The 26,842-nt window shown below is 37.6% G+C and overlaps 3 protein-coding genes across 4 annotated transcripts in view; 2 read left to right on the top strand and 1 right to left on the bottom strand.

Moving 5' to 3' along the window:
• The window catches only part of LOC140803700 (transcription factor IBH1-like 1), a 68,103-nt gene that overhangs the window by 17,813 nt on the left and 23,448 nt on the right, over positions 1-26,842 (top strand). The gene's annotated exons all lie outside the window — the stretch shown is intronic.
• LOC140803023 (pentatricopeptide repeat-containing protein At1g05600) lies at positions 18,782-21,293 on the top strand. 2 transcript variants are annotated; one of them, XM_073158700.1, is made up of 3 exons: positions 18,788-18,875; positions 18,966-19,079; positions 19,506-21,293. In XM_073158700.1, the coding sequence occupies exon 3, from the start codon at positions 19,524-19,526 to the stop codon at positions 21,024-21,026; it is 1,503 nt and encodes a 500-aa protein (XP_073014801.1). In that variant the 5' UTR covers positions 18,788-18,875; positions 18,966-19,079; positions 19,506-19,523; the 3' UTR covers positions 21,027-21,293. The 2 variants fall into 2 exon arrangements, with proteins under 2 accessions (XP_073014800.1, XP_073014801.1); XM_073158699.1 differs by lacking the exon at positions 18,966-19,079 and having other exon boundaries at positions 18,782-18,875.
• LOC140803788 (tetraspanin-15) lies at positions 21,382-22,623 on the bottom strand. The gene is given in 3 exon segments (XM_073159664.1): positions 21,382-21,794; positions 21,931-22,182; positions 22,184-22,623. Coding segments are annotated over 3 exon segments (924 nt in total). The 5' UTR covers positions 22,535-22,623; the 3' UTR covers positions 21,382-21,473.

The raw sequence follows: 26,842 nt of genomic DNA, 5'->3' as shown, positions 1-26,842 counted from the left end.
TTTTGTTATCATTGGTCTGCATGTATCTCTTCTGAACGGGCTTGAAATTATAGTATAGATAGGGCTTAGCCTTCATGGATTTATGTCTTTCCTGACTGAATCCGTGATCGGAACACTTGGGCTTAACAAAGGAACTCTTTGGTGTACACCCAATACCAAACTTTGTGTCTTGGTTCATCAGTTCGACATGCTTCTCAACTTGATTAGTAAGCTTAAGATGTTCATATATCGTACTGAACTTCACAAAGTGAATATATTTCCCTTGGCACATGTTTAGTTTCGATTGAGTACTAGTGTCATTAAGGTTGCTAGCAACATCATTGAGGCCAATACCGGTTTTGTCACCCGAGTGCCTTTTAGCTGCTGCTTTTTTTCCAGACTTACTTACTACTTGTTCCAAAAATGCTAAACAGTTCAACTAATTTCTTATTCTCATAAATGAGTTGTTGATACTCATTCAATACTAATTCATTATAAGTTTCAAGCTTTGCAACTTTTGCCTTCACTCAACCATTCCTTGTTAGGCTCAATATCATTGTCAGTTAGGTTTGCTTGCTTTGCTTTCACTTCAACGAATGATTGAGAAAGTTTTTTGTACTCTATTACCATGTCATTTAGTGTAGTGATGAGAATTGCTCGTGTAAAATCAGTTGAGTTAAAGTATAGTACCTCATCATAGGTAGATTCTAGCTCAGCATCGGCCATGAGACACTGTACTACATCTTTATCACTTTCACTAGTGGAACATCCAGACTCAAATAAGTCGACCTCGGAATCAGCCCATCTGGCCTTATTGTCCTCAGCCACCAGTACCTCCTGTCATCCTTGGACTTTTTCTTCTTGTCATGATATCGGCCCTCTTTGTGTAATGACCCGAATTCTTATTTTGAATGAATTATTAATTAAGACATAATTATTGAGTTGTTAATTAAGTATTATTACGGAATTGATAATTCGGGATTAAGCTGTTGGTATCCACCGAATTTTAAATGGATAACCCGACCTACTTCGGATTACATTATCTCGAGAAATCCAACTAGACCAATGAGATTCTGACACGTGGCAGATAAGATTGGTTCGGATTTTCTGGAATAGTGCGGATGCAGCCTATAAATGGAAGCCGATTCTTTTGTTTCCTTCAGCGCATTCTTCAGAGAGAGTTCTAGTTGTACCTTAGATTTTCTAGCCAGTTTCTAGGGCACTTTGGTGTCGGGAAGTTTCGGAGCTAGTATCGACTCGAGAAGGGGTCGGTGAACTGAGATCGAGACATCATCAGCGGGCTAACGACGGACGCAGGTATAATCCTAAATTCTTAGATAGTGATTTAAGGATCATTAGGGAGATCTTTGTAGCATGTTTGATCTGGTTTGTTAGTGATTTCTTTATGTTGGTATTGTCTAGGTTCAGAGTTTTCTGTCAGATTGTTTTAGTGAGGTACGTGATGTACTGACTGAGATATCCAAGCATAGTATACACACTTATATGCTGCATATTTATCTGTTGCATGATACATGTTTTACTGCTTTGGCATATTATGTATGACATATCATGTTGAGCCTGATATCTTTTGAGATATACCTCATTTGTTGGGGCCGCTCAGCCCTATTCTGTATTGTGGATGATGGGGCATCGAGAGCTACAGTGTCCGACGGGACCCACGGGCTCTGATGACCTGGACATTGCAAGTCCACGTCTTGATGATGAGTGTGGGAGCCAAAACATGCCTAGGGCAGATCAGAGACTACACACTCAGGCGCCTCTAGACTGAGCATGAGATTCTTGACTTGATCCTTGATATCCGAGCATATTGTATTTTGCATGCATCATATCAGTTTGTATACTCGTACATTCTCGTATTGGGCGATTGTCGCTCACGTCCTTGTTTTCATCTTGGGCACCCTATTCCACGGGGCAGGTCTTAGGTTGGACGGTTCGAACGACCAGGGCAGTGGCTAGAGCAGTTGGGTTTTCGGTGGTGATCCAGTGGAGGTTTTCTGTGGTTTATAGTTTTCTCGTTCAGAATCATGTATTTGTTATGGTTGTATTAATGTTTAAGACCGTCGTTATTGTTTTGTTTTCATTTGGGTTGTAAGATGATTAAGTATTTGGTTTCTGCTGTTTAACTGTTGGTATTAAGTTTAATGTTGCATGTTTATTAGTCTGTTTAGTAGTGGCTCGAGTAAGGGCGCTACACTTTGTCTGTTAGATTTTTTTCATCCTTCTTTGGATTAGGGCAGTTGGATATGAATGTCTAATTTTGCCACAATTGAAACACTCTTTGTCCTCACCAGTGGACTCTTTCTTGTACTGATTGCATCTGCATGGGCTTTGGAAATTTTCCTGATTCTTCCTCAAAACTTGTAAAATTTCTTCATGAACAATGACACAACTTCACTACTCAACTGTTCAGCTAACTTCTCTTTTGAGACAATTTGTTCAGTGGTTGCAGCAGCTAGAGCCTTATTCATTTTGGTTAATGACTCACCATCAATCCTTGTTTCCGATTCAAATTCATATGTCGTAAGGTTTGCAAACGGATCGTGCAGTTCAAGTTTGTTACGTTCTTTTGATTCTAGCATATCTATTGTTTTGACATCTCATTCTCTTGAAAGTGCCCTCATTACTTTCAAGGATCTTTCCCGATTGCCACATTCTTTGCCAAGAGTAGCCAACTAGATTATGATAATGTTGACTCTCTCATCACAGGCTGACACTGAATCCCCTGCCTTCATCTTGATCTCATCTAATTTCTGTAATGTAACAGACAAAATGTTTTCATGAAAGGGGATCGGTTACGGTGACCGGAAGCGCAACGGAAGTTCAAAAAAATCAAAATTTTTCATGTAATTTTCGGCCACCTCAATATTTTGTACAACAAATACAATAAAACACAAAAATGACATTCATAGTGTGTTTAGAATTTTACCTATCAACCTCAAGAGATTGATGATGGCACCAACCAAGTTGTAAACAACTTGGCTCTTGAAAAGGATGACAATCTACAAGCTTCCTCCTTACTCCAAAATTAGGCTCACCACCAACTAGGTAGACCCCATCAAATTTTGCACTAGAATTTAATTATCTCAAACATATTTGAGACTAATTAAACATTACTTGAATTTACTCAAGTCCCACTAGTTAAATAATTATTTAAATTGAGCTCTACAAGACTCAATATGATTTAATTAATTCAACACTTGAATTAATTTAATTATTTGGACTCTACTAGGTCCACTAGTGTTTAATTAATTCAACACTTGAATTAATTTAATTTAGTCCATAATAATGTTTATGAAAATCACAATTTTCAAATACATTATTCACTTGGCCAAATTTTAATTTAGGAACACTTCCATAAATTAAAATTTACATTTCTCTCATAGAAGTCATACTTCTATTTTTCTGTACAGTTATAAACTCATTTATAAGTCGTTCAACACATTGAACTAGTTTCTCCTTTATAAAAGTCATACTTCTAATTTTCCTTACACTTATAAACTCCTTTATAAGTCGTTCAACACATTGAACTATTTTTACTTCTCAACGGGATCTAGAAAGCTAGTACTTGTGTGGCCCTCAATGGTCCACTGATACAACTAGCCGTGGGTTCACATCTCTATGTGATTCGGACTAAACATGTCCTTATATGAGCATACCCCAATTGCTCCATTCTTACTTATCAACTCCTTGATAACAAAAACGTCAGAACTCAAGTCTGATAGTACCCAACCAATCATGTTAAACGCCTAGCAGCATCGCTTACATGATTCCCTAGGTATCAAATGATAGTGCCTGCAAGAACCATTCAATTATGGTTAGCGTAAAGTACGGTCCCTTCAACTCATATATCCCGACCGATTCGACAACCATTGGTATATCGAGAGTTGTCAATGAATCGATACTATGTGTCATGTCGTAGTTGCATCAATGGTGTAATCTATGAAACCCCTTTCATAATTACAACCATACTCTGGCCAGAGATTTCAACCTACATACACATGATAACACATAGGATATCCATACCCGAAGGTAAGCGGTGAATCCCCGACTACAATGCATCGACTCCTATATGTTTCGACATGACACCCAACCTTGCCACCTGATGACCCCATAAGAGTCGGTAAACAAGTCAAAGTGAAATTCTAGCACATAAAGTCTCAATGTTGTCCCGGGTCATAAGGACTAATGGTGTACAACCATAAACTAGGACATTTCCACTCGATAAGTGAGAACCACTTGGAAAGTCCTTTAATGGAGGGTTGTTCAGTGCACTCTACCAGGAGCACCTATCTGCATGCTCGTACATCACAATGTCCCCTACCAATGAAACATGGTACTCACATCGCAGATACTAGTCTCTAACTCGAGCGGCCTATATCCTTTTTAGTGGCGGCTGAATCGACTAGGAACCGTTTAGAATATACAGTATTACAAATATGAGTTTCATGATACTCATCATATGAGCATCTCATATTCTTTCTACTATTTGTATATTCAAGGGCTTTATCTATGCAACTAGCATGTGTATACAGATAAAGATGTGCCAAAATAATAATATCAAATATTATTAAAATAAAGATTGCTTATACATAGAGTTTCGTTGTGAACACTCGGCCAACACTTGGCTCGACTGGTACCTGCTCTAACAATCTCCCACTTGCACTAGAGCCAACTACCCATATGCTTTAAACCCATTGATTCGCGATGCTTGTCGAATAATGGTCCAGGTAAAGGCTTAGCTAGTGGATCAACAACATTATCTGCGAAGCCGACTTTGTCGATAGACACTTCTCTTTCCACAATCTCTCCGAGGATGTGGTACTTTCTCAATACTAGTTTGGATTTCTGATGAGACCTTGGCTCCTTTGCTTGAGCTAAAGCTCCCGTGTTGTCACACAACACTGGGATAAGAGCAACTCAATTAGGAATGACGTCCAACTCTTGGACAAAATTCCTTATCCAAACAGCCTCCTTTGCTGCATCTGATGCAGCAATGTATTCGGCCTCTGTGCTGGAATCCGCAGTATTGTCTTGCTTGGAACTCTTCCAAGAGACAACAGCACCATTGAGCATGAATACAAACCCAGAGGTTGACTTCAAGTCATCGATATCGCTTTGGAAGCTAGAGTCGGTATAGCCTTCCAATTTTAGTTCTCCACCCATAGACCAAGAACAATTTATTGGTCCTTCTCAACTACTTGAGGATGTCTTTCACAGCTTTCCAGTGTGGAAGACCAGGGTTCGATTGATATCTACTCACTACACTTAGTGCGAAAGCCACGTCAGGACGTGTAGATATCATCCCATACATGATGCTACCAATCGTAGATGCATAAGGAATGCTTTGTCATCGCCGCTATCTCTGCATCAGTCTTGAAAGACAGACTTGGATAGGGACACACCATGACACATTGGTAGATGTCCTCTCTTGGACTTATCCATCGAGAACCGCTTCACGATGGTATCAATGTATGTGGACTGGGTGAGACCAAGCAATCTTTTCGATCTATCTCTATAGATCTGTATCCCAATACAAAAGATGCTTCACCCAAGTCCTGCATCGAGAATTTACTCGCTAACCATATCTTAGTTGATTGCAACATTCCTACATCATTCCCAATGAGTAGAATGTCATCAACATAAAGCACCAGGAATGTCACAACACTCCCACTGACCTTCTTATACACACAGAGTTCCTCAGGATTCTTAGTAAATCAAACTCTTTGATTGTACTAGCGAATCTAAGGTTCCAACTCCTAGATGCCTGCTTTAGACCATAAATAGATCTATGAAGTTTGCATACCATATGCTCACTTCCAATAGATGTAAACCCTTCAGGTTGAGACATGTAAATCTCTTCCTTAATATCCACATTAAGAAAGGCTGTCTTAACATCTATCTGCCATATCTCATAGTCATACCATGCAGCTATGGCTAACAATATCCTTATAGACTTGAACATTGCAACTGGTCAAAAGGTTTCCTCAAAGTCAACTCCTTGTATTTGAGTATATCCTTTTGCGACCAATCGCACCTTGAAGGTCAACACATTCCCATCCGCCCCAAGTCCCTATGGGAACCGTTCCCTCATGTGGATCTATAAGATCCCACACTTGGTTCGAATGCATGGAATTCATCTCAGATTCCATAGTTTCAAGACATTTGGATGAATCGGCATCAGATAACGCTTCCTTGAAGATCCATAGATCACATCCATGGTTAGGCTCATCATGGCCCTCTTCAAGAAGCTGACCATACCTCATAGGTGGTCTTGAGACTTTCTCGGATCTTTTAGGAGCTTATATCTCCTCTCTTGGCTCTTCGGGTGTGGGTTCTATAATTGTGGGTGTCTCTCGAACCTCTTCGAGTTCTATCATCTCCCATTTTCTATCCAATAGAAATTCCTTTTCCAAAAAGGTTGCATTCCTAGAAACAAACACTTTTGTTTCTTGGGGATGATAGAAATGATATCCAACTGAATTCCGTGGATATCCTACAAAGTACCATAAAATTGATCGGCTATCCAATTTATCTTCCACTACCTGCTTCAAATAAGCAGGGCTCCCCATATTCTAAGATAAGAATATTTGGGAGACTTACACATCCATATCTCATATGGTGTCTGCCTTTGTATGGACATTTAATGGAATATCTTTCAATTTTAAGTTATAGAGATCGTTTTCAAGTTCACCAGTACCAATCAAACATTCATTCATGTAAATGTTGCAAACACCTTTGCAAAATAAACAAGAATATCCATTTTTATCAGCATAGAAATGGAAACAATGTTTTTCACAAAATTAGGTACAAACAAAACATCTCATAAAATTAACTTAAAACTATTGTTCAACAATAAGTAAACATCTTCAACAGCCTTGGCAGCAACTCTTGCTCCATTGCCCATCCTCTAGAAGGTCACACCTTCCTTAAGCTTTCTACTTCTTCCCATCACCTGTAACACATTACAGAGATGTGATCCACATTTGGTATCCAATACCCAAGAAGTATAGTTAATTGAAATGTTTACTTCTATTTAGAACATACCGTTTCCAGAACTCATCTGGGCCAGATATTCCTTGCAATTTCGCCTCCAATGTCCAGGCTTCTTGCAGTGATGACAAACATCACTAGTCTTTTCAGCCTTAACTGGTGTGGCTGCCACAACGGGATTCGGAGATTGCCTCATCAAGGGCACGTTCTTCTTGGGACGTTGGAAAGAACTCTTCTTTCCCTTCCCATGTGGATCAATCTTCGTACCAGATGAAGAACCCACATAAAGAACCAACTTATCTTTCTTGATGGTTGATTCAAACGTAACAAGCATATTCACCAATTCCTCAAGGGTTGGCTCCATCTTGTTCATGTTGAAGTTCACCACAAAAGGATCAAATGAGCTAGGCAATGATAACAGCAACACGTCGGTGGTCAACTCCGAAGGCAAGATCATATCCATGCCAACGAGATTATCCACGAGCCCAATCAACTTCAGGCCATGCTCATGGACCGAGGCCCCATCTCGCATGCGCATAGTGATCAGCTCCTTGACGGTAGCATGCCTAAGAGGCCGAGTCTGCTCACCAAATAGCTCTTTGAGGTGCTTATGAATGTCAGCAGCATTCTTTGCATCCTCAAAACGCCTCTGCAGCTCATCATTCATAGAAGTCAGCATATAACACCTGGCTATCAAGTCATGGTCACACCATTCCTTGTAAGCCTGCAATTCCTCAGGATTGCAGTCAGTCGGAGCCTCAACAGGGGGCGACTCAGTCAGTGTATATGCTACCCTTTTCGAATTCAAGACGATTTTCAGGTTTCTTAGCCAAGTGAGGTAATTAGGTCTAGTTAATATGTGTTTGTCGAGTATTATGGATATCGGATTGCGAATCGAAGACATTGTCAATTTGTACTGAAAAGTAAAAACAGATAAATGTTGATGACTATTTTAAAATATTTAGTAAGATATGAAGTTTGGACTTTTACTTCATAAATATTTGCTCCCACTGTTTTGACATCTTTCACTACCCTCTAGTGAAAACGGGAAACTCCTTTTCTCAGTAGGTACGTAAGGTCCAATTAGAGAATTATGATCCCGAATAATATCAGCCAATCACAATTCCTAAAAAGTAGTTTACAATTGCGTCACAATGCAACCCTTAACGTAAACTTTTGTCTCACGTTTGATTAGGACCCAATAATATGACGTCGTTCATCTTTACGTGTCAAGCCTAACCCATCGATATTGAACCTTAATGGACGGTCGCCATGAGTTCCCCCAATAATATGAGCCGAAATCATAGGAGTTCCACGTAGTTCACATCACCATGTCAATGGATGTCACAGCTTTCCGGCACTCAAAGCTCCCCCAATAATATGAGCCGAGCCCCGAGTACGGGTAGCGTTCATCATGCACCCATTGTCGATGGAAGACAAGGAAATTATAAACAAATTTATAATTCCCCTTTTCAGGCGTGATATTAATTTTGAATTTTATTCAAAATGAGGGTTTTTAATTTTTGAAAGGTCTAATCATTAATTTTATTTTAAAAGCTCGCCATGTTTGATCGTATGTTTGTCGAATTCATGCAACTTTGTTATTATCATAATAATAACGCACATACTCATTATTTATAACATATCATGCATATATTATAAACAGTAAACAAAACAAGGATGATCAATCGCCCCAATACTAACGGACCGTGTGAGCTAAACACGGGCCTAGGTCCAATACTAGGGAAATGCACGGGATGCAAATGCAACTATTACATAAACTTCCAATATTTACATGTCTTCGATCTTCATAATCATCATGGCCACCATCTTCCAATCTTGATCATCCACTATACTAATATTTACAAATAAATATCCATGGCAAATAGGGATACATCTCATGGGGTGGGAACGGGCCATAAACCAAGCCCACTTTATAAATTGATAATTATTACAATCATTCAACACAAAATATCCTAGCATACACCTAGCAAATTGGGCTTGGGCTTTTGAACATCCTTCATGCATAATATCACATATCATACACCATCAATTAATTATCACAATAATTAATTGATCCAATATTATATATCTTGATCTCATCACTAACCGCCACGATTATAAACTAAATTAACAAATATACAAACACCTTTGTCTACTTTCCAATTAATTTATTTATAACCGAATTTCTTGTAAATCACCATTTACTATAAATATTTAAAGTCCAACTTAAAATATTTATTTCTTGAGAAAATATTTGCAACTTTTGTAATTTTAAACTTAAGGGCCCAAAAATTCATTTTTCACCAAAAACGTTTTGGCCCATTTAAAATTCACAAACATGTTAGCCATCCAATGGCCTAACAACTTAAGGCCCATGACACTTTGATATTCCAAAACACCTTTTGGAAACCCTAGTCGTCATCGCCGTCGCCGGATTCCGGCAACAAAAAATTTTTTTTTTATTTAAAAAATAGGGGCTGTTCGGGCAGCCCCTCGGGCTGCCCTTGCTGCCCGAAACGGGCAGCAACATGCTGCCCGAAATTCCCCATTGTCATGCCTTGATTTTTGTTGCAAATTTCATTCTCATGCGGTTAGAAATCAATCTCAATATAATATCTTGTATTTGCTACACAAAATCGTAACCATATCTCTGATACCACTTGAAAGGGGATCGGTTACGGTGACCGGAAGCGCAACGGAAGTTCAAAAAAATCAAAATTTTGCATGTAATTTTCGGCCACCTCAATACTTTGTACAACAAATACAATAAAACACAAAAATGACATTCATAGTGTGTTTAGAATTTTACCTATCAACCTCAAGAGATTGATGATGGCACCAACCAAGTTGTAAACAACTTGGCTCTTGAAAAGGATGACAATCTACAAGCTTCCTCCTTACTCCAAAATTAGGCCCACCACCAACTAGGTAGACCCCCTCAAATTTTGCACTAGAAAAATAGGAGGATTTTTCAAATAGAAGTATTTTTCATTCTTCAACACTTGAAGAAGAAAATGAGAGAAAAACTTGGGAGAGAATGAGTGTGAGAATTCGGCCATTAGGATGTACAATGGGGAAGGGAGACTTGTCTTGGTAGTGGAAAAAGTAGAAATCACTTTTTGCATGCCATGCCTTGAAAACTCAAAAAGTAGTCTCCCAACCTTTCACCTCCCATGCATGCATATTATATGGTTTTTAACAAATTAAAAACCATGGACTAAATTTAATTATCTCAAACATATTTGAGACTAATTAAACATTACTTGAATTTACTCAAGTTCCACTAGTTAAATAATTATTTAAATTGAGCTCTACAAGACTCAATATGATTTAATTAATTCAACACTTGAATTAATTTAATTATTTGGACTCTACTAGGTCCACTAGTGTTTAATTGATTCAACACTTGAATTAATTTAATTTAGTCCATAATATTGTTTAAGAAAATCACAATTTTCAAATACATTATTCACTTGGCCAAATTTTAATTTAGGAACACTTCCATAAATTAAAATTTACATTTCTCTCATAGAAGTCATACTTCTATTTTTCTTTACACTTATAAACTCATTTATAAGTCGTTCAACACATTGAACTAGTTTCTCCTTTATAGAAGTCATACTTCTAATTTTCCTTACACTTATAAACTCCTTTATAAGCCGTTCAACACATTGAACTATTTTTACTTCTCAACAGGATCTAGAAAGCTAGTACTTGTGTGGCCCTCAATGGTTCACTGATACAACTAGCCGTGGGTTCACATCTCTATGTGATTCGGACTAAACATGTCCTTATATGAGCATACCCCAATTGCTCCATTTTTACTTATCAACTCCTTGATAACAAGAACGTCAGAACTCAAGTCTAATAGTACCTAACCAATCATGTTAAACGCCTAGCAGCATCGCTTACATGATTCCCTAGGTATCAAATGATAGTGCCTGCAAGAACCATTCAATTATGGTTAGCGTACAGTACGGTCCCTTCAACTCATATATCCCGACCGATTCGACAACCATTGGTATATCGAGAGTTGTCAATGAATCGATACTATGTGTCATGTCGTAGTTGCATCAATGGTGTAATCTATGAAACCCCTTTCATAATTACAACCATACTCTGGCCAGAGATTTCAACCTACATACACATGATAACACATAGGATATCCATACCCGAAGGTAAGCGGTGAATCCCCGACTACAATGCATCGACTCCTATATGTTTCGACATGACACCCAACCTTGCCACCTGATGACCCCATAAGAGTCGGTAAACAAGTCAAAGTGAAATGCTAGCACATAGAGTCTCAATGTTGTCCCGGGTCATAAGGACTAATGGTGTACAACCATAAACTAGGACGTTTCCACTCGATAAGTGAGAACCACTTGGAAAGTCCTTTAATGGAGGGTTGTTCAGTGCACTCTACCAGGAGCACCTATCTGCATGCTCGTACATCACAATGTCCCCTACCAATGAAACATGGTACTCACATCGCAGATACTAGTCTCTAACTCGAGCGGCCTATATCCTTCTTAGTGGCGGCTGAATCGACTTTGAACCGTTTAGAATATACAGTATTACAAATATGAGTTTCATGATACTCATCATATGAGCATCTCATATTCTTTCTACTATTTGTATATTCAAGGGCTTTATCTATGCAACTAGCATGAGTATACGGATAAAGATGTGCTAAAATAATAATATCAAATATTACTAAAATAAAGATTGCTTATACATAGAGTTTCATTGTGAACACTCGGCCAACACTTGGCTCGACGGGCACCTACTCTAACATTTCATTATTTTGATAATTGCCTTCACATAATTGTATCGGTTTTTCCCAAATGTCCTTTGCAGTAGTACACATCTTGATCTTACTGAAAGTATTTTTCTAGTGTCTTGTACAAAATATCCTTACTCATATTGTTTAGATTATCTTTATTCTTGCCTTCACTGATCCACTCCATTCTGGGCTTTTTCGATCATTTGCGAAGCACCATCACTAATGGCAATGACGGTATTTACTTTCATAGTCTTCATTAGGCCATCTGTGATGACAACTCACATGTCATCATCTTGTGGAGCTAAATAATTCTGCATTCTAATATTCCAGTTATCAAAATCTTCTTAGAGAACATAGGTATTTCACTAAATGAGGTCATTTGATTGAATAATGTTTATAGACAAGAATTAACCTACTCTAACTTGTTAGAATATGAGATTGATTTAGAGAAAAGTAAATATATAATCTCAACATAATTTACAAATATTTATGTTAGGATAGCAACACTGAAATAAAATTCTTATCAGTTGGATTCTCTGTAAGTCAGCAGTGGAAACTGCGCAGAAAAAAAAATGACTATAACTGTTTGAACATGAAATGACTTATAACAAAAATATGTTGGGCTATAAAATGAAAATTACAATAGGTAAACTAAAATGTAAATTTCAAGAGTTTGTATCTGGATGTTAAGTGTCACGCCCCGAGCCCGAGCCCGCGCCTGCGTGACTGCACAATGGGCCCTTATAGCAACTACTTCGTATTCTTCCTCGCTTTACGAAAATGATTAACCCATGTTGCTATAGAAGTCCATTGTAGCCCTTTATAAACTTATTTTAAATCTTTAATTTTTCAGATGTGGGACAAGGGTATCACAAGCACTACTCCTTCAGAACGCGACGTCCCCGTCGCGGCCTGACCACTCGATCCACCAGCACCGAGAATCGAGAGGTGGCTCCTACAGGTTCAAGAGGTGGCTCCCGTCATGTAGCACTTTGCCCCGCAGGTTCAAGAGGTGGCTCTCATGCACGTAGCACTTTGCCCCGCATAGCACTTATTTCTCGGTGTTCCATGCCGGTGACCGGCTCTGATACCATTCTGTCACGCCCCAGATTCGATAACTGTCCTCACTGTATCAAGACGGGTCTTTCCAGGGTGCTTATGTTCTCACTCACACGCACCTTGGGAAACTTCCCAGGAGGTCACCCATTCCAAATTTGCCTCAAGTCAAGCACGCTTAACTTTGGAGTTCTTATGTGATGAGCTACCGAAAATAAGATGCACCTTCTTGATATGAGTAGTACCAATCAAATCTTTTAAGCCCTCTTCAACTGTACAGTCCATTACATTTAACAGTCTCGGAATCCCTCTCATTCCCGTGTGGGTCGGTTCATTCATGTTCCCTCCACCTAGAAGCCTGCCAGGAGCCGCTCATTGTCCGTGCAACTGATGGCACCGGCGATCCCCCCCGGCTTCTTCGGCCCCGGGCCTCACATACCCACCAGCTTCCGCTTGGTTCGTCCCCGAACCATACCGTACTAAGAGAGGTCAGCTCTGATACCACTGTAACGCCCCAGATTCGATGATTGTCCTCACTGTATCAAGACGGGTCTTTCCAGCGTGCTTATGTTCTCACTCACACGCACCATGTGAAACTTCCCAGGAGGTCACTCATCCCAAAATTACCCCAAGTCAAGCACGCTTAACTTTGGAGTTCTTATGTGATGAGCTACCGAAAAGAAGATGCACCTTCGTGATATGAGTAGTACAAATCAAATCTTTTAAGCCCTCTTCAACTGTACAGTCCATTACATTGAACAATCTCGAATCCCTCTCATTCCCGTGTGGATCGGTTCATTCATGTTCCCTCCACCTAGAAGCCTGTCAGGAGCCGCTCATTGTCCGTGCAACTGATGGCACCGGCGATCCCCCCCGGCTTCTTCGGCCCCGGGCCTCACATGCCCACCAGCTTCCGCTTGGTTCGTCCTCGAACCATACCGTACTAAGAGAGGTCAGCTCTGATACCACTGTAACGCCCCAGATTCGATGATTGTCCTCACTGTATCAAGACGGGTCTTTCCAGCGTGCTTATGTCCTCACTCACACGCACCATGTGAAACTTCCTAGGAGGTCACCCATCCCAAAATTACCCCAAGTCAAGCACGCTTAACTTTGGAGTTCTTATGTGATGAGCTACCGAAAAGAAGATGCACCTTCGTCATATGAGTAGTACAAATCAAATTTTTTAAGCCATCTTCAACTGTACAGTCCATTACATTGAACAGTCTCGGAATCCCTCTCATTCCCGTGTGGATCGGTTCATTCATGTACCATCCACCTAGAAGCCTGCCAGGAGCCGCTCATTGTCCATGCAACTGATGGAACCGCCGATCCCCCCCCCCCCCCCCCCCCCCCCCCCCCCCCCCGCCCTCTTCGACCCCGGGCCTCACATTCCCAACCAGCTTCCGCTTGGTTCGTCCCCGAACCACACGTACTAAGAGAGGTCGGCTCCCGTCATGTAGCACTTTGCCTCGCAGGTTCAAGAGGTGGCTCCCATGCACGTAGCACTTTGCCCCGTATAGAACTTATTTCTCGGTGTTCATGCCGGTGACCGGTTCTGATACCATTCTGTCACGCCCGAGCCCGAGCCCGCTCCTGCGTGACTGCACAATGGGCCCCTATAGCAACTACTTCGTATTTTAAAATAAATGGGATAACTCGAATATTTTAAAATAACTTATAATACGTCAATAATTTATTTTTGATAGTTTATAACTCTTTCCAAAAAGAATATATATCATATAAAACAATTTCACAAATTATATCAATGAGACGGGTCGACTCGTTTCATACCAACAGTCAAAAATACTACTTTTGACATAAAAAATAATATTTTCTCATATATCGAGTCAGATCGGATATCAGTCTCACGTGCACATAATTGACACGTGAGACTGTGTCAAAAGATATTTGTGTTTTAAAAATTATTACCACATATTTTGAGAAGTTATACGCTGTTTTGAATAACAAAAATTTTTACCACATATTTTGAGAGGTTATATGCTGTTTTGACTTTTGAATAACTTATAAGATGAACCAAATATCCTCTAAATTTGGAATAAGATAAATCAATGACATACATCTGACATTGAATCGATTTATCGTTTAAAAAAATTTCAAATTATAAGATTTTATTTATTTATAGAAGAAACTTAAAAGCAAATCGGTAGAAATAATTATCAATTTACTTTTGACTTCGTAAATAGTTTTTCTATTAAAAACAAAAATGATTTTTTTTTAATAATAAAAATGATTTTTTCTTATATAAGATGATAATTGCTAAATTATCTATTTATTTTTATTTTAAGGCTTTTAGGCATTTAGAATTAATTTTGAGAGGGTATAGTGGGCTCAAAACGGGACAATAAAAAATATACGACTCATTTTAAATTTAATTAAATAAAAGGGATTTTGACTTCTATAAATCAAAGAAAGGGAGTTGACTGTTGTTAGTTAGGTGAGTTCATTTATTAAGTTAAGTGAGATCATTTATTAGTTTATTAATTAATTAGTTATTAATATTTTATTTTTAAAAAAAATATTTTTTTATTGATATCGGCGATTTCGATTCAGGGTTTGGTTTAGGGTTTAGGGTTTGGGTCGAGTTTGGGTCGCGTTTGGGTCGAGTGGTAGAGAGATTTTGAATTTTGATCATTTCATAATACATAAGTCATTCTATATATGATTAGAACGTAAATATATATAAAAAATTTATTTGTGTAAATATTTTATTATGAGTTATATATTATAATTTAAGTGTGTTGGTTAAAATTCATAACAATATTAGACGAATGTATCTCTTATCGGGTTGAATTTATGCTCGACTAAAATTCTTAACAAATTTTTAATTCCAATAAATTTTTTAACAAATTTCGTAATAATAGAACCTAAAAAACTCATAACATGTAAGACTCGATTCAAATTAAACTACTCTACCCAAAAATTGAGTATATTGTGTGGCGCGACCCCCTCATCCCAATTTTGGGTTGAGTGGGTCGTGCCACACATATATTGTATGGCGCAACCCACTCAACCCAAAATAGGGTTGAGTGAGTTGCATTTTGGGTTGAGTGGGTTGCGCCACAGGGTTGTGGCGCAACCCACTTAGGCGCAACCCACTCAACCCAAAATTGGGGTGAGTGGGCATTTTGGGTTGAGTGGGTTGCGCCTCAACCCAAAATTGCGCGACCCAATTTTGGGTTGAGGCGCAACCCACTCAACCCAACCCAAAATTTTTTAAGCCATCTTCAACTGTACAGTCCATTACATTGAACAGTCTCGGAATCCCTCTCATTCCCGTGTGGATCGGTTCATTCATGTACCATCCACCTAGAAGCCTGCCAGGAGCCGCTCATTGTCCATGCAACTGATGGAACCGCCGATCCCCCCCCCCCCCCCCCCCCCCCCCCGCCCTCTTCGACCCCGGGCCTCACATTCCCACCAGCTTCCGCTTGGTTCGTCCCCGAACCACACCGTACTAAGAGAGGTCGGCTCCCGTCATGTAGCACTTTGCCTCGCAGGTTCAAGAGGTGGCTCCCATGCACGTAGCACTTTGCCCCGTATAGAACTTATTTCTCGGTGTTCCATGCCGGTGACCGGTTCTGATACCATTCTGTCACGCCCCGAGCCCGAGCCCGCGCCTGCGTGACTGCACAATGGGCCCCTATAGCAACTACTTCGTATTTTAAAATAAATGGGATAACTCGAATATTTTAAAATAACTTATAATACGTCAAATAATTTATTTTGATATTTTATAAACTCTTTCCAAAAAGAATATATATCATATAAAACAATTTCACAAATTATATCAATGAGACGGGTCGACTCGTTTCATACCAACAGTGAAAAATACTACTTTTGACATAAAAAATAATATTTTCTCATATATCGAGTCAGATCGGATATCAGTCTCACGTGCACATAATTGACACGTGAGACTGTGTCAAAAGATATTTGTGTTTTAAAAATTATTACCACATATTTTGAGAAGTTATACGCTGTTTTGAATAACAAAAATTTTTACCACATATTTTGAGAGGTTATATGCTGTTTTGACTTTTGAATAACTTATAAGATGAACCAAATATCCTCTAAATTTGGAATAAGATAAATCAATGACATACATCTGACATTGAATCGATTTATCGTTTAAAAAAATTTCAAATTATAAGATTTTATTTATTTATAGAAGAAACTTAAAAGCAAATCGGCAGAAATAATTATCAATTTACTTTTGACTTCGTAAATAGTTTTTCTATTAAAAACAAAAATGATTTTTTTTTAATAATAAAAATGATTTTTTCTTATATAAGATGATATTGCTAAATTATCTATTTATTTTATTTTAAGGCTTTTAGGCATTTAGAATTAATTTTGAGAGGTATAGTGGGCTCAAACGGACAATAAAAAATATACGACTCATTTAAATTTAATTAAATAAAAGGGATTTTGACTTCTATAATCAAAGAAAGGGAGTTGACTGTTGTTAGTTAGGTGAGTTCATTTATTAAGGTAAGTGAGATCATTTATTAGTTTTATTAATTAATAGTTATTAATATTTTATTTTTTTAAAAATATTTTTTTATTGATATCGGCGATTCGATTCAGGGTTGGTTTAGGGTTTAGGTTTGGTCGAGTTTGGGTCGCGTTTGGGTCGAGTGGTAGAGAGATTTTGAATTTTGATCATTTCATAATACATAAAGTCATTCTATATATGTATTAGAACGTAAATATATATAAAAAATTTATTTGTGTAATATTTTATTATGAGTTATATATTATAATTTAAGTGTGTTGGTTAAAAATTCATAACAATATTAGACGAATGTATCTCTTATCGGGTTGAATTTATGCTCGACTAAAATTCTTAACAAATTTTTAATTCCAATAAATTTTTTAACAAATTTCGTAATAATAGAACCTAAAAAACTCATAACATGTAAGACTCGATTCAAATTAAACTACTCTACCCAAAAATTGAGTATATTGTGTGGCGCGACCCCCTCATCCCAATTTTGGGTTGAGTGGGTCGTGCCACACATATATTGTATGGCGCAACCCACTCAACCCAAAATAGGGTTGAGTGAGTTGCATTTTGGGTTGAGTGGGTTGCGCCACAGGGTTGTGGCGCAACCCACTTAGGCGCAACCCACTCAACCCAAAATTGGGGTGAGTGGGCATTTTGGGTTGAGTGGGTTGCGCCTCAACCCAAAATTGCGCGACCCAATTTTGGGTTGAGGCGCAACCCACTCAACCCAACCCAAAATTGGGTTGAGTGGGTCGCGCCTGGGTTGCGCCACAATTTGTGTGACTAGAAACAATAATCCTAATACAATTCAAATCACAATTTGCTTTCATTTTTTATGATGTTATATAATTGATCAATTGATGAATCATTCTCTAAATATATTTTTTGTATGAGATCGTTATTAGATTGAATGTAGTAAAAAAATATCACATAAATTAACTAAAATCAATGCAAAATATCATATAAATGTTTTAATCCAACTATCATATAAATGTTTTAATCCAACAACCATAATTCATCACAAATACAACAACAACAATAATGTCTAAATTTTTCAATCTTCTGATAGTTCAATTGATAGGCATTTTCTCTGAACATGGTATAACCTGCTGTCGCTAAACAGTAAAGTCCACATTCACCGCTGCAATGAAAAAACAAACATAAATTATACATTGATATACATTAAACAATAATGAAATAATAATTTTTTAAAAAAATTAACCTGATTTTTTGAGTAAAAAAATTATTTGGCCTAGTTATTGGATCGTGCTCTTCTTGGATCAGCACGTGCTCACTGATGAAAAAATTAGTTTTTAAACAAATTTTAAAAAAGGATAAAAAGGTAAATTCCATTGACTCCCTCTCTCTTAATAAACGTTTCCGTGACTCCCTTTTCCCTCATTCCCCCCAAAACGTCTGCTGACAAAACAACCAACAGTTGGAAGTTGACGCTAATTCCTGAACTCGACCAGAGGATCAGTATAGCCGCCATTGCCGTCCAGCACGAAGGTGAGTTTTCTGCACATTTCTTCATTTTCTTGATTGTTTCATTTTGGGTTTGGAAACTAAGTTGTGTTATCAGTATTTGATATTGTGTAGAAAATGATATGGAATTTGGGAAGTGCAGTCGAAGTGTTTGTAAAAATGAGTATATTGGATTGTGCTTAATAATTTGACAAGATTTTGAGAAACGAAATGGAGGACGTGATTTAAGTAAGCATTCATGATCCATAAAATTTTCCCGTCTCGGGTCTTTGTACAGAGTGAAAAGCAAGTAAGTATAAAATGCAGGCAGATTGAATAAATTAGCAACGAGCGAACACTTTGGCCACACGATATACGAAATGCTAATTCTACGGGGATTGTGCATGGGCTTACCTAGCGGGGGAACCGGGGAAGGTTCCCTTTAAATTTCATGTGCAAAATTTCAAATATGTAAGATTTTTTTCATCAAATAGATTTGTGGGTTCGCCTGGGACTTAAGGTCTCTTATTGTTGTGTGGCATCACCAGACTTTTCTTCTCTTCAGTATCCTGCTTTGGTAATAAAGTTGGCTTCTTGTTGGTTCTACTATGTTAATGAGGCTATTTTTTGACGTTCCTTGTTGATGCCTTCTTAACGAGACTAATTTTAAAACAGATTGGATGTATTAGCAGCATGAATATAAGATGGCCGAGGATTTTGAGCCCTACCCAACTCTCACAGATACTTCGGGGCCAGAAAAACCCAATAAAGGCTTTGGAAATTTTCAATGAAGCTAAATGCAGATATCCAGGTTACCGCCACAATGGTCCTGTCTATGCAGCGATGATCAGAATCCTAGGAAGTGCTGGAAGATTGTCAGAGATGAAAGAAGTTATCAATCAAATGAAAGATGACTCTTGCCAGTGTCAAGATTCACTTTTTGCCGGCATAATCAAAACTTATTCGAGAGCTGGTTTGTTTGATGAAGCTATCTCTCTATTTAATAGTCTCCGGGAATTCAATTGTGTAAACTTTACGGAATCTTTCAATACTCTGTTAGAAATAATGTTGAAAGAATCCAAGCCAGAAGCATCTTATCATGTTTTCTTAGAGAATTTCAAAGGTTGGGAAATCAAGAATCGGGCCCGCTCCTTGAACTTGTTGATTTCTGCTCTCTGTGAGATGAAACGCTCGGACCTTGCTTTACAGATTTTGCAAGAAATGCGTTACCAAGTATGCTCTCCCAATAGGGAAACCTATAGGATTTTAATGAGGGGTTTGTGTGAAGAAGGAAGAGTCACTGAAGGTACTCATTTGTTGTACTCCATGTTTTGGATGATTTCTCAAAAGGGCTGTGGTGCTGATGTCGCTATTTATAGAACACTGTTGGATTCTTTATGTGACAACGGAGAAGTTCAAGAGGCTGTCAAAATTCTTGATAAGATCTTGAGGAAAGGTCTCAAGGCTCCAAAAAAACACCGCAATCTTGATTTTAGTAATATTCATGATGAAGATGAACTTGATGTTCGACGGGTAAAATGTTTGATAAATGAGGCTTTGATCAAAGGCGGAGTTCCTAGTACAGATGGATATAACGCAATGGCTATTGATCTTTATGCGGAAGGAAGGATCACCGAAGGAGACAGCGTGCTCCAAGAAATGTACCTAAAGGGCTTTAGGCCATCTTTGCAAATATTCGAAGCTAAAGTAGCAGCTTTATTTACGGCTGGTAGAGTCAATGAAGCAATAGAAGTAGTTGAAATGGAAATGACCGAGAAAAATTGTGTTCCAACTGTTAGGTTGCATAATATTGTGATGAAGGGATTGTGCAACGTGAGTGAATCTTTGTGGGCACTAAGGTATTTCGAGAAAGCGTCTAGGAAAGCTGGTTGTGCTCCTGATAAAGAAATGTACGTTAATCTAGTTAACGGACTGTGTTGTGATGGAAAATACATGGAAGCAAGTCAGATGTTGGAAAAGATGCTTATTAACTCATTCTGGCCGAGAGATGAAGTGTACAATGAACTTATCCGGGGTCTTTGCTTGATAGGAAAGCCGTACATTGCTGTTATGTGGTTAGAGGAGATGCTTAGCCAGGCTAAAATCCCGGATATAGCTGTGTGGTGTTCATTGGTATCTTCTGTATGTTACGAGAGCCATCAGTCTCGGGTATTGTATGCGATTCTGGACGAGTAAGGAATTTTTTCTTGAATGGGGAGATATGGAAATATGCCATATGAAAGTGATTCTTGAGAGTCAGATTTTGGTGTATAAGATTCAAATCTATTTTGTGCCTTGAAGTAGTAGTACATTTCCAAAGGCTGTCATCGTCGCTTAATTCTTATATGTAAGCTGAAATTCTTGTTAGCCTTGGAAAAAGTTGATCAAGGTTTGGATTAAGATCCATGTCAAATTATTATTATTATTTTTTTTGCCCTTTCATCCTAATAAGATATATTTTACTCATTTATGGGACGGTTAACCAAAATGCCTTGAACTTAATTCCTTTGCCGCAATGAACCAATAACTATGGTATAATGCAGATGGAAAATCACGAAATGGAGATCAATTAAATAAAGAAAACAATACAAAATGTTGATTTTGGAAAAAGAATGAAAAAAAATCAGTTCTAAATTAAATATCCTAACCTCCATTCTGCTCCAACATTGTACCAATAAAGAGCAAGAGATGTGATATCATAAGTAAAACGGACAAAACAACGAGAAACGTCCCAAGTTTCAACCATTTACCCTCCAATGTTTTTAGAAACCCTTCCTTGCAATTATGGCAATCGTAGCATAAAATTGTCTCATCGTTCCTCCAAAAATCGCAATCTTCGTCGTATGGGACGTCCATATCCATGTCGGAGCCCCTGCCTCTGTAGATTTCTTTGTTGCTTTTGTTCCAATAAGTTGCATTCACGTATTCCATTTCACATATAGATGGTGGCTTGCAGCAACCGGACTTCATAAAAAAAACCAAAATCAAGAGTAAATGAGAGACAATAACCACTCGGCCTTCCAATTTTTATGATTAATGTGCAAGAAATGGACTCATTACACACATGAAACAATACATCAAATATTGAAATATATAATACCTCAAGTGGAGACAATTTACTTGTACTGAAATCATAAAACTTGAGGTTATATGATCTAGCTTCCAAATCCCTGCATATCCTTGTATCATACAAGCAAGACTTGATGTTATTCCAATTGCTATTGCTATTCACCTTCATCTTGAGCCACCTAGGAGACGCCGGGATTTGTCGTGTCTCCATCTTAAAACTTCCCCCAAAACTAATCCCGACAATGAACATCACCACCAGTGGAACCATCACCAGGATCAGCCCCTGGGGCCGGGAACCGAGTCCTCGAGTATACTACACCATTGCTGACGAAGAACGTGACGATCAAACCGATGGCTACCACAACTTGCAGTCTCGGCAAACTTTTCAAGAGCCCTTCGCAATCGTATTGTTGAACGTAGATAAGCCATATCGATTGGAAAAGGAATGGAAGTGAAAGAAGGAAAGTGACCAAGGCTAATGGGAGCACGAGATGCCTCATTTGAAGTGATTTTAGTGGCGTTTTGGATGTCGATATGGGGTTTTCCTCCACTTTCGGCTCATTGATGTAATTCTTTTCTTCCGTTACTGTGATTGCTAATGTCTCTGGGGGATTATTGTTAGCGTTTTCTGCCATTGATAGGAAGGATGAAGCATGCGTGATTTAGAGAGAACTATTATATCTATATGTTTTGAACCAAATTATTTCTTACCCTTTATTCGTAACATTGTACCCGCCATTTTACCAGGTCAGTTTTGTTGGGTTTGTTTCACATGTGCTAAATATTTTAGATTGTTGTACTAATTTGTCAAAAGATGCGACTTATTCTCCCACCTGCATACCCTACAATCCCTCAACAAACAGTACATGCAGTAAAGGCTAAAAACTCGTTTAACTCTCCACATTTAGTCAAAAAAATTATTATTAGGAGAGAAATGGGAGAAAGGAAATTAGAAAGGGAGTTACAGTAGTTTAACATTATTTATTGTAGTGTAAAATTTAATATTTGGCTTGGAAAAACACCGCTATAAACGGGTAAACAAAAATGGTTGTGAGAAAAAGTCGAGGGAAGAGTTTTGGTTTTTTTTTCCTTTTACAACCAATCTGTTTGATTTCATCAAACTACAGTCGTCAAATTCAATTATTTGAACTTGACTATCTCAACGAGAACATTGAATGTGATGCTTGTGCGATTCTCAATGGTTCAGAGATACAACAAGCATGTGATTCAGAATAACATTTATTCTTATCCGTACTTGCCCTAGTTAGCATCATTCATTTCATCAACTCCTTGATAAAAAAGGTTATAACTTAAGTCCGATTGCACCTATCATAACATGGTAAGAACATCTAATAGCATCGTCTCACTGATCCTCCAAGTATCACTGATATTGCCTGCAAGAACATTAAGTTATGGTTACCATACAGTATGGTTCCTTCAATTTATATATCTCGATCAAAACTGCAACCATTGGTATATCGAAAGTTGCATATAAATTCGATAACGATGTGGTGTATCTTTGAGTTATAAAAGTGATATCATATGTGTAACTAGGAAAACAAATTTCCCTAAAGCACATTTCTTACTCCGACCAGAGACTCCTTGTACTATTAACTCATCAGATCACATATAATATCTTCACCCAATCTCGCAACCTGATAAGCCTCAATAGAGTTGGTAAACAGATCAAAGTACATTCGAGTACGTAGAGCCTCTACATTATCCCGGGTTAAAGGACTAATACTGTACAACCATAACAGTAGACTATTTCACTCGATAAGTGATAACTACTTGGACAGTCCGAGAGAAGGTTGTTCAGTGCATCATCAAATGATCAGCCATTTATATGAATGGAAATTTTTATGTCCTTACCAATCATGAAGCATGATGTTTACATCACATATGCTAGTTTCAAACTCAAGTGAACTTTATTATTATTTTAGGCGGCTTGATTCGACTAGGAACCTGTTTAGAATATACTGCACACTTCCTAACGAATTTCATGATCTTACGTTAAGAGACAAACCTCACGGTGCTATAATATTTCGAAGGTTTTATCTATACAGCTTGCACCAGTATACAAATATAGTAAACGTTATAATCGGATAAAATCGAAAAACGTTTTTAAAATAAATACTTGTTTTTACATATGATTCAATTAATCTCAAACCACAAGTTGGTTTGTTGAGTACTCACTCTAACATGAGGGACGATTATCATTGGCACATAGTTTCTGGACTAAGTGCACAATTTATGAGGGATGTTTCTACTTACTAATCCAACTTCATCTTTATCCACATGTACACAGTTGGCTAGCCCGCGATGGTGCTTACCCCTTTTGCATAAAAGTAAAATCGACGTCGATGCTTTCGTGTGGGGTTATTTACCTAATTTTGTAGTGGTAGGGATGCGGATGGAGTGGTTCTATATGCACTGGGACATCTCATATTGGATCAGTTTATGCCACATATTGCTGAGTCCATGGTCTGTTGGAAGGTTGTCTATCTACTCTTAGGGACCAATATCCGGGTTGCATAGCAGAAACAAATGCCATCAATGTGGTGTATGACATTTATTTTCCGGCACCACGAGCACCAGAAGCCTCCATCATTGCCGATATTCGTCGATTACGCCTACAACTTCCACACAGTCAAATTTTCTCCTTGCTCAAGGCATAACTTTGATAGGGATGATGTGTTAGAGTAGTTGTCCTGTAAGCAAACTGTTGGTTAGAGAATTTATTGACTCAGTTGTAATAAACAATCTTTGTTTTAATATAATTAATCATTTCATGGTTTGTTATTTCTTTATCTTTATACACATGCGATTAACATAGATAAAGACCTTGATTATACTTTAATACAAATGAATCGTAATTCGATGTTGAAACTCCTTTGTAAACGCTGTATAATCTAAATTTGTTCCTAGTCGATTTAGCCGCCTAAAACATGGATAAAGGTCGCTTGAGCTCGAGACTAGCATATGATGATGTTGTGTACCACGTTTCTTGATAAGAGCATAGAGATGTCCAAACATGTAGATGAGTAGTCATATGATGATTATACCGAACAACCCTCCCTTAGACTTTCCAAGTGGTTATCATTCATCGAGAGGATAAGTCTGTGGTTATGATTATACACCATTAGTCCTTACGACCCGAGACAACACTGAGGCTCTATATGCTAGGGTTGTGCTTTGACTCGTTTACCGACTCCAGGAGAGTCATCAGGCGGCGAGATTGTGTACAGTTGCGACACATGTAGGAGCCATTGCATTGTAGTTGAGAATTCACCGCTCACCCATGGGTATGGATATCCTATGTGATCTGATGAAATAATAGTGCATAGAATCTCCAGCCAGAGTATGAATTGTACGTTAGAGAAGGAGTTCTCCAGCTGTAAATGCTATGTCACTATTTATTCTCAAAGATGTGTTACATAGTTATCGAATTATTATGCAATCCTCGATGAACCAATGGTTGCAGATTCGATCGAGATATATGAGATGAAAAGGACCGTACTGTACGTTAATCATAATCGATTGGTTCTTGCAGGCACTATCAGTGATACCTAGGGAATAATGAGCGATACTACTAGACGCTCTTACCATGATTCGCTGGGTTTAATCAGAAATATGATTTCTGACATTCTCATGATCAATAATTGATACATAGAATAGAATGAGGGCAAATTAGGGTAAGCTCGAATAAATGATTATGTCCTAAATCACAAAGAAGTTGTGAACTCACGGCTAGCTGTATCCATGAACCGTTGAGGGTCACACAAGCACTGGTTTACTTGTTCCCGTTGAGATAATAAATTCAATGAGTTGAATTTATAAGAAATAAGTTCGATATGATCAATCGATAAGCTTATAATAAAGTTTATAAAAGCTTATAGAAATCTTGAAAGCATGAGTGCTAAAACAGTCAAAAGGAGTACACTTGTCTTATTTAGACATATGGCGATCTCGAAATTAAAGCGTGCATCATAATAATAAATACGTTGAAATTGTCACATCGATAATGTTGGATCGTCGATCGGGATTATTAAAACCATACAAGCGCCCAAGCAAATATTTTGATTGTCAAAATATAATAAACTTTTTAAAACTTCCGTTGCGTTTGGACACGAGAAAACCGATGTCTCAACATGATGCACTTCTTTTATGGCTTAGCAATCAATGTTGTAATAATTACTGACAATTTGCTTTAGGAGAGTCATATTTACACTACCAAAAAGTGTTAATTACATTCCACCTTATCTATTTATAATTTACTATTTGGCAATATTGCCATTTATATTGTAAAATTTTGATTCTTTTTAAGGCAAAAACTTGTGTGAGACGGTCTCACGAGTCGTATTTTGTGAGACAGATCTTTATTTGGGTTATTCATGAAAAAAGTATTACTTTTTATGCTAAGAGTATACTTTTTATTGTGAATATCTGTATGTTTGACCTGTCTCACAGATAAAGATTCGTGAGACCGTCTTACGAAAGACATACTCTCGTTTTAAAACACTCAAATGCAAGATTTTTTCATTTAAATAACTAACATTTTTTATTTTAAAAATAACACAAAAATCTTACTTTTATACAGTATGAGTGTAAAAAAAAATTAGTGAATTATTTTTACTAAATACATGAAAATAAAATACAACAGAAGATTGTTTGTTATTTTATATTATTTTTAACAAAATAGATAAAATTTCCTCTACTGATTAATTGCACAATTTTTGTAACATAAGTATTATTTTAAAATCTATTAAATTTTATATGAGATACACTAAGTATTAAAATTAATCCATGTCTGTTTTTTTTTAAATAAAAATTGAAGAATGTTTACATACAAATATATCAAATAAAATTTTATAAATAATATTGTTTCTAAATTAAAAAATGGTTATTTTTCTTCTATATAAAATTTTGTGATTACTTAAAAA

The sequence above is a fragment of the Primulina eburnea genome, chromosome 10, assembly GCF_022965805.1.
Source record: "Primulina eburnea isolate SZY01 chromosome 10, ASM2296580v1, whole genome shotgun sequence".
Taxonomy (NCBI): Eukaryota; Viridiplantae; Streptophyta; class Magnoliopsida; order Lamiales; family Gesneriaceae; genus Primulina; species Primulina eburnea.
This window is presented reverse-complemented; position numbering and strand designations above follow the sequence as displayed.

Excerpts from the sequence above, each read along its gene's own strand:
- LOC140803023 (XM_073158699.1), top strand. The coding sequence starts at position 19,524 with ATGAATATAAGATGGCCGAGGATTTTGAGCCCTACCCAACTCTCACAG.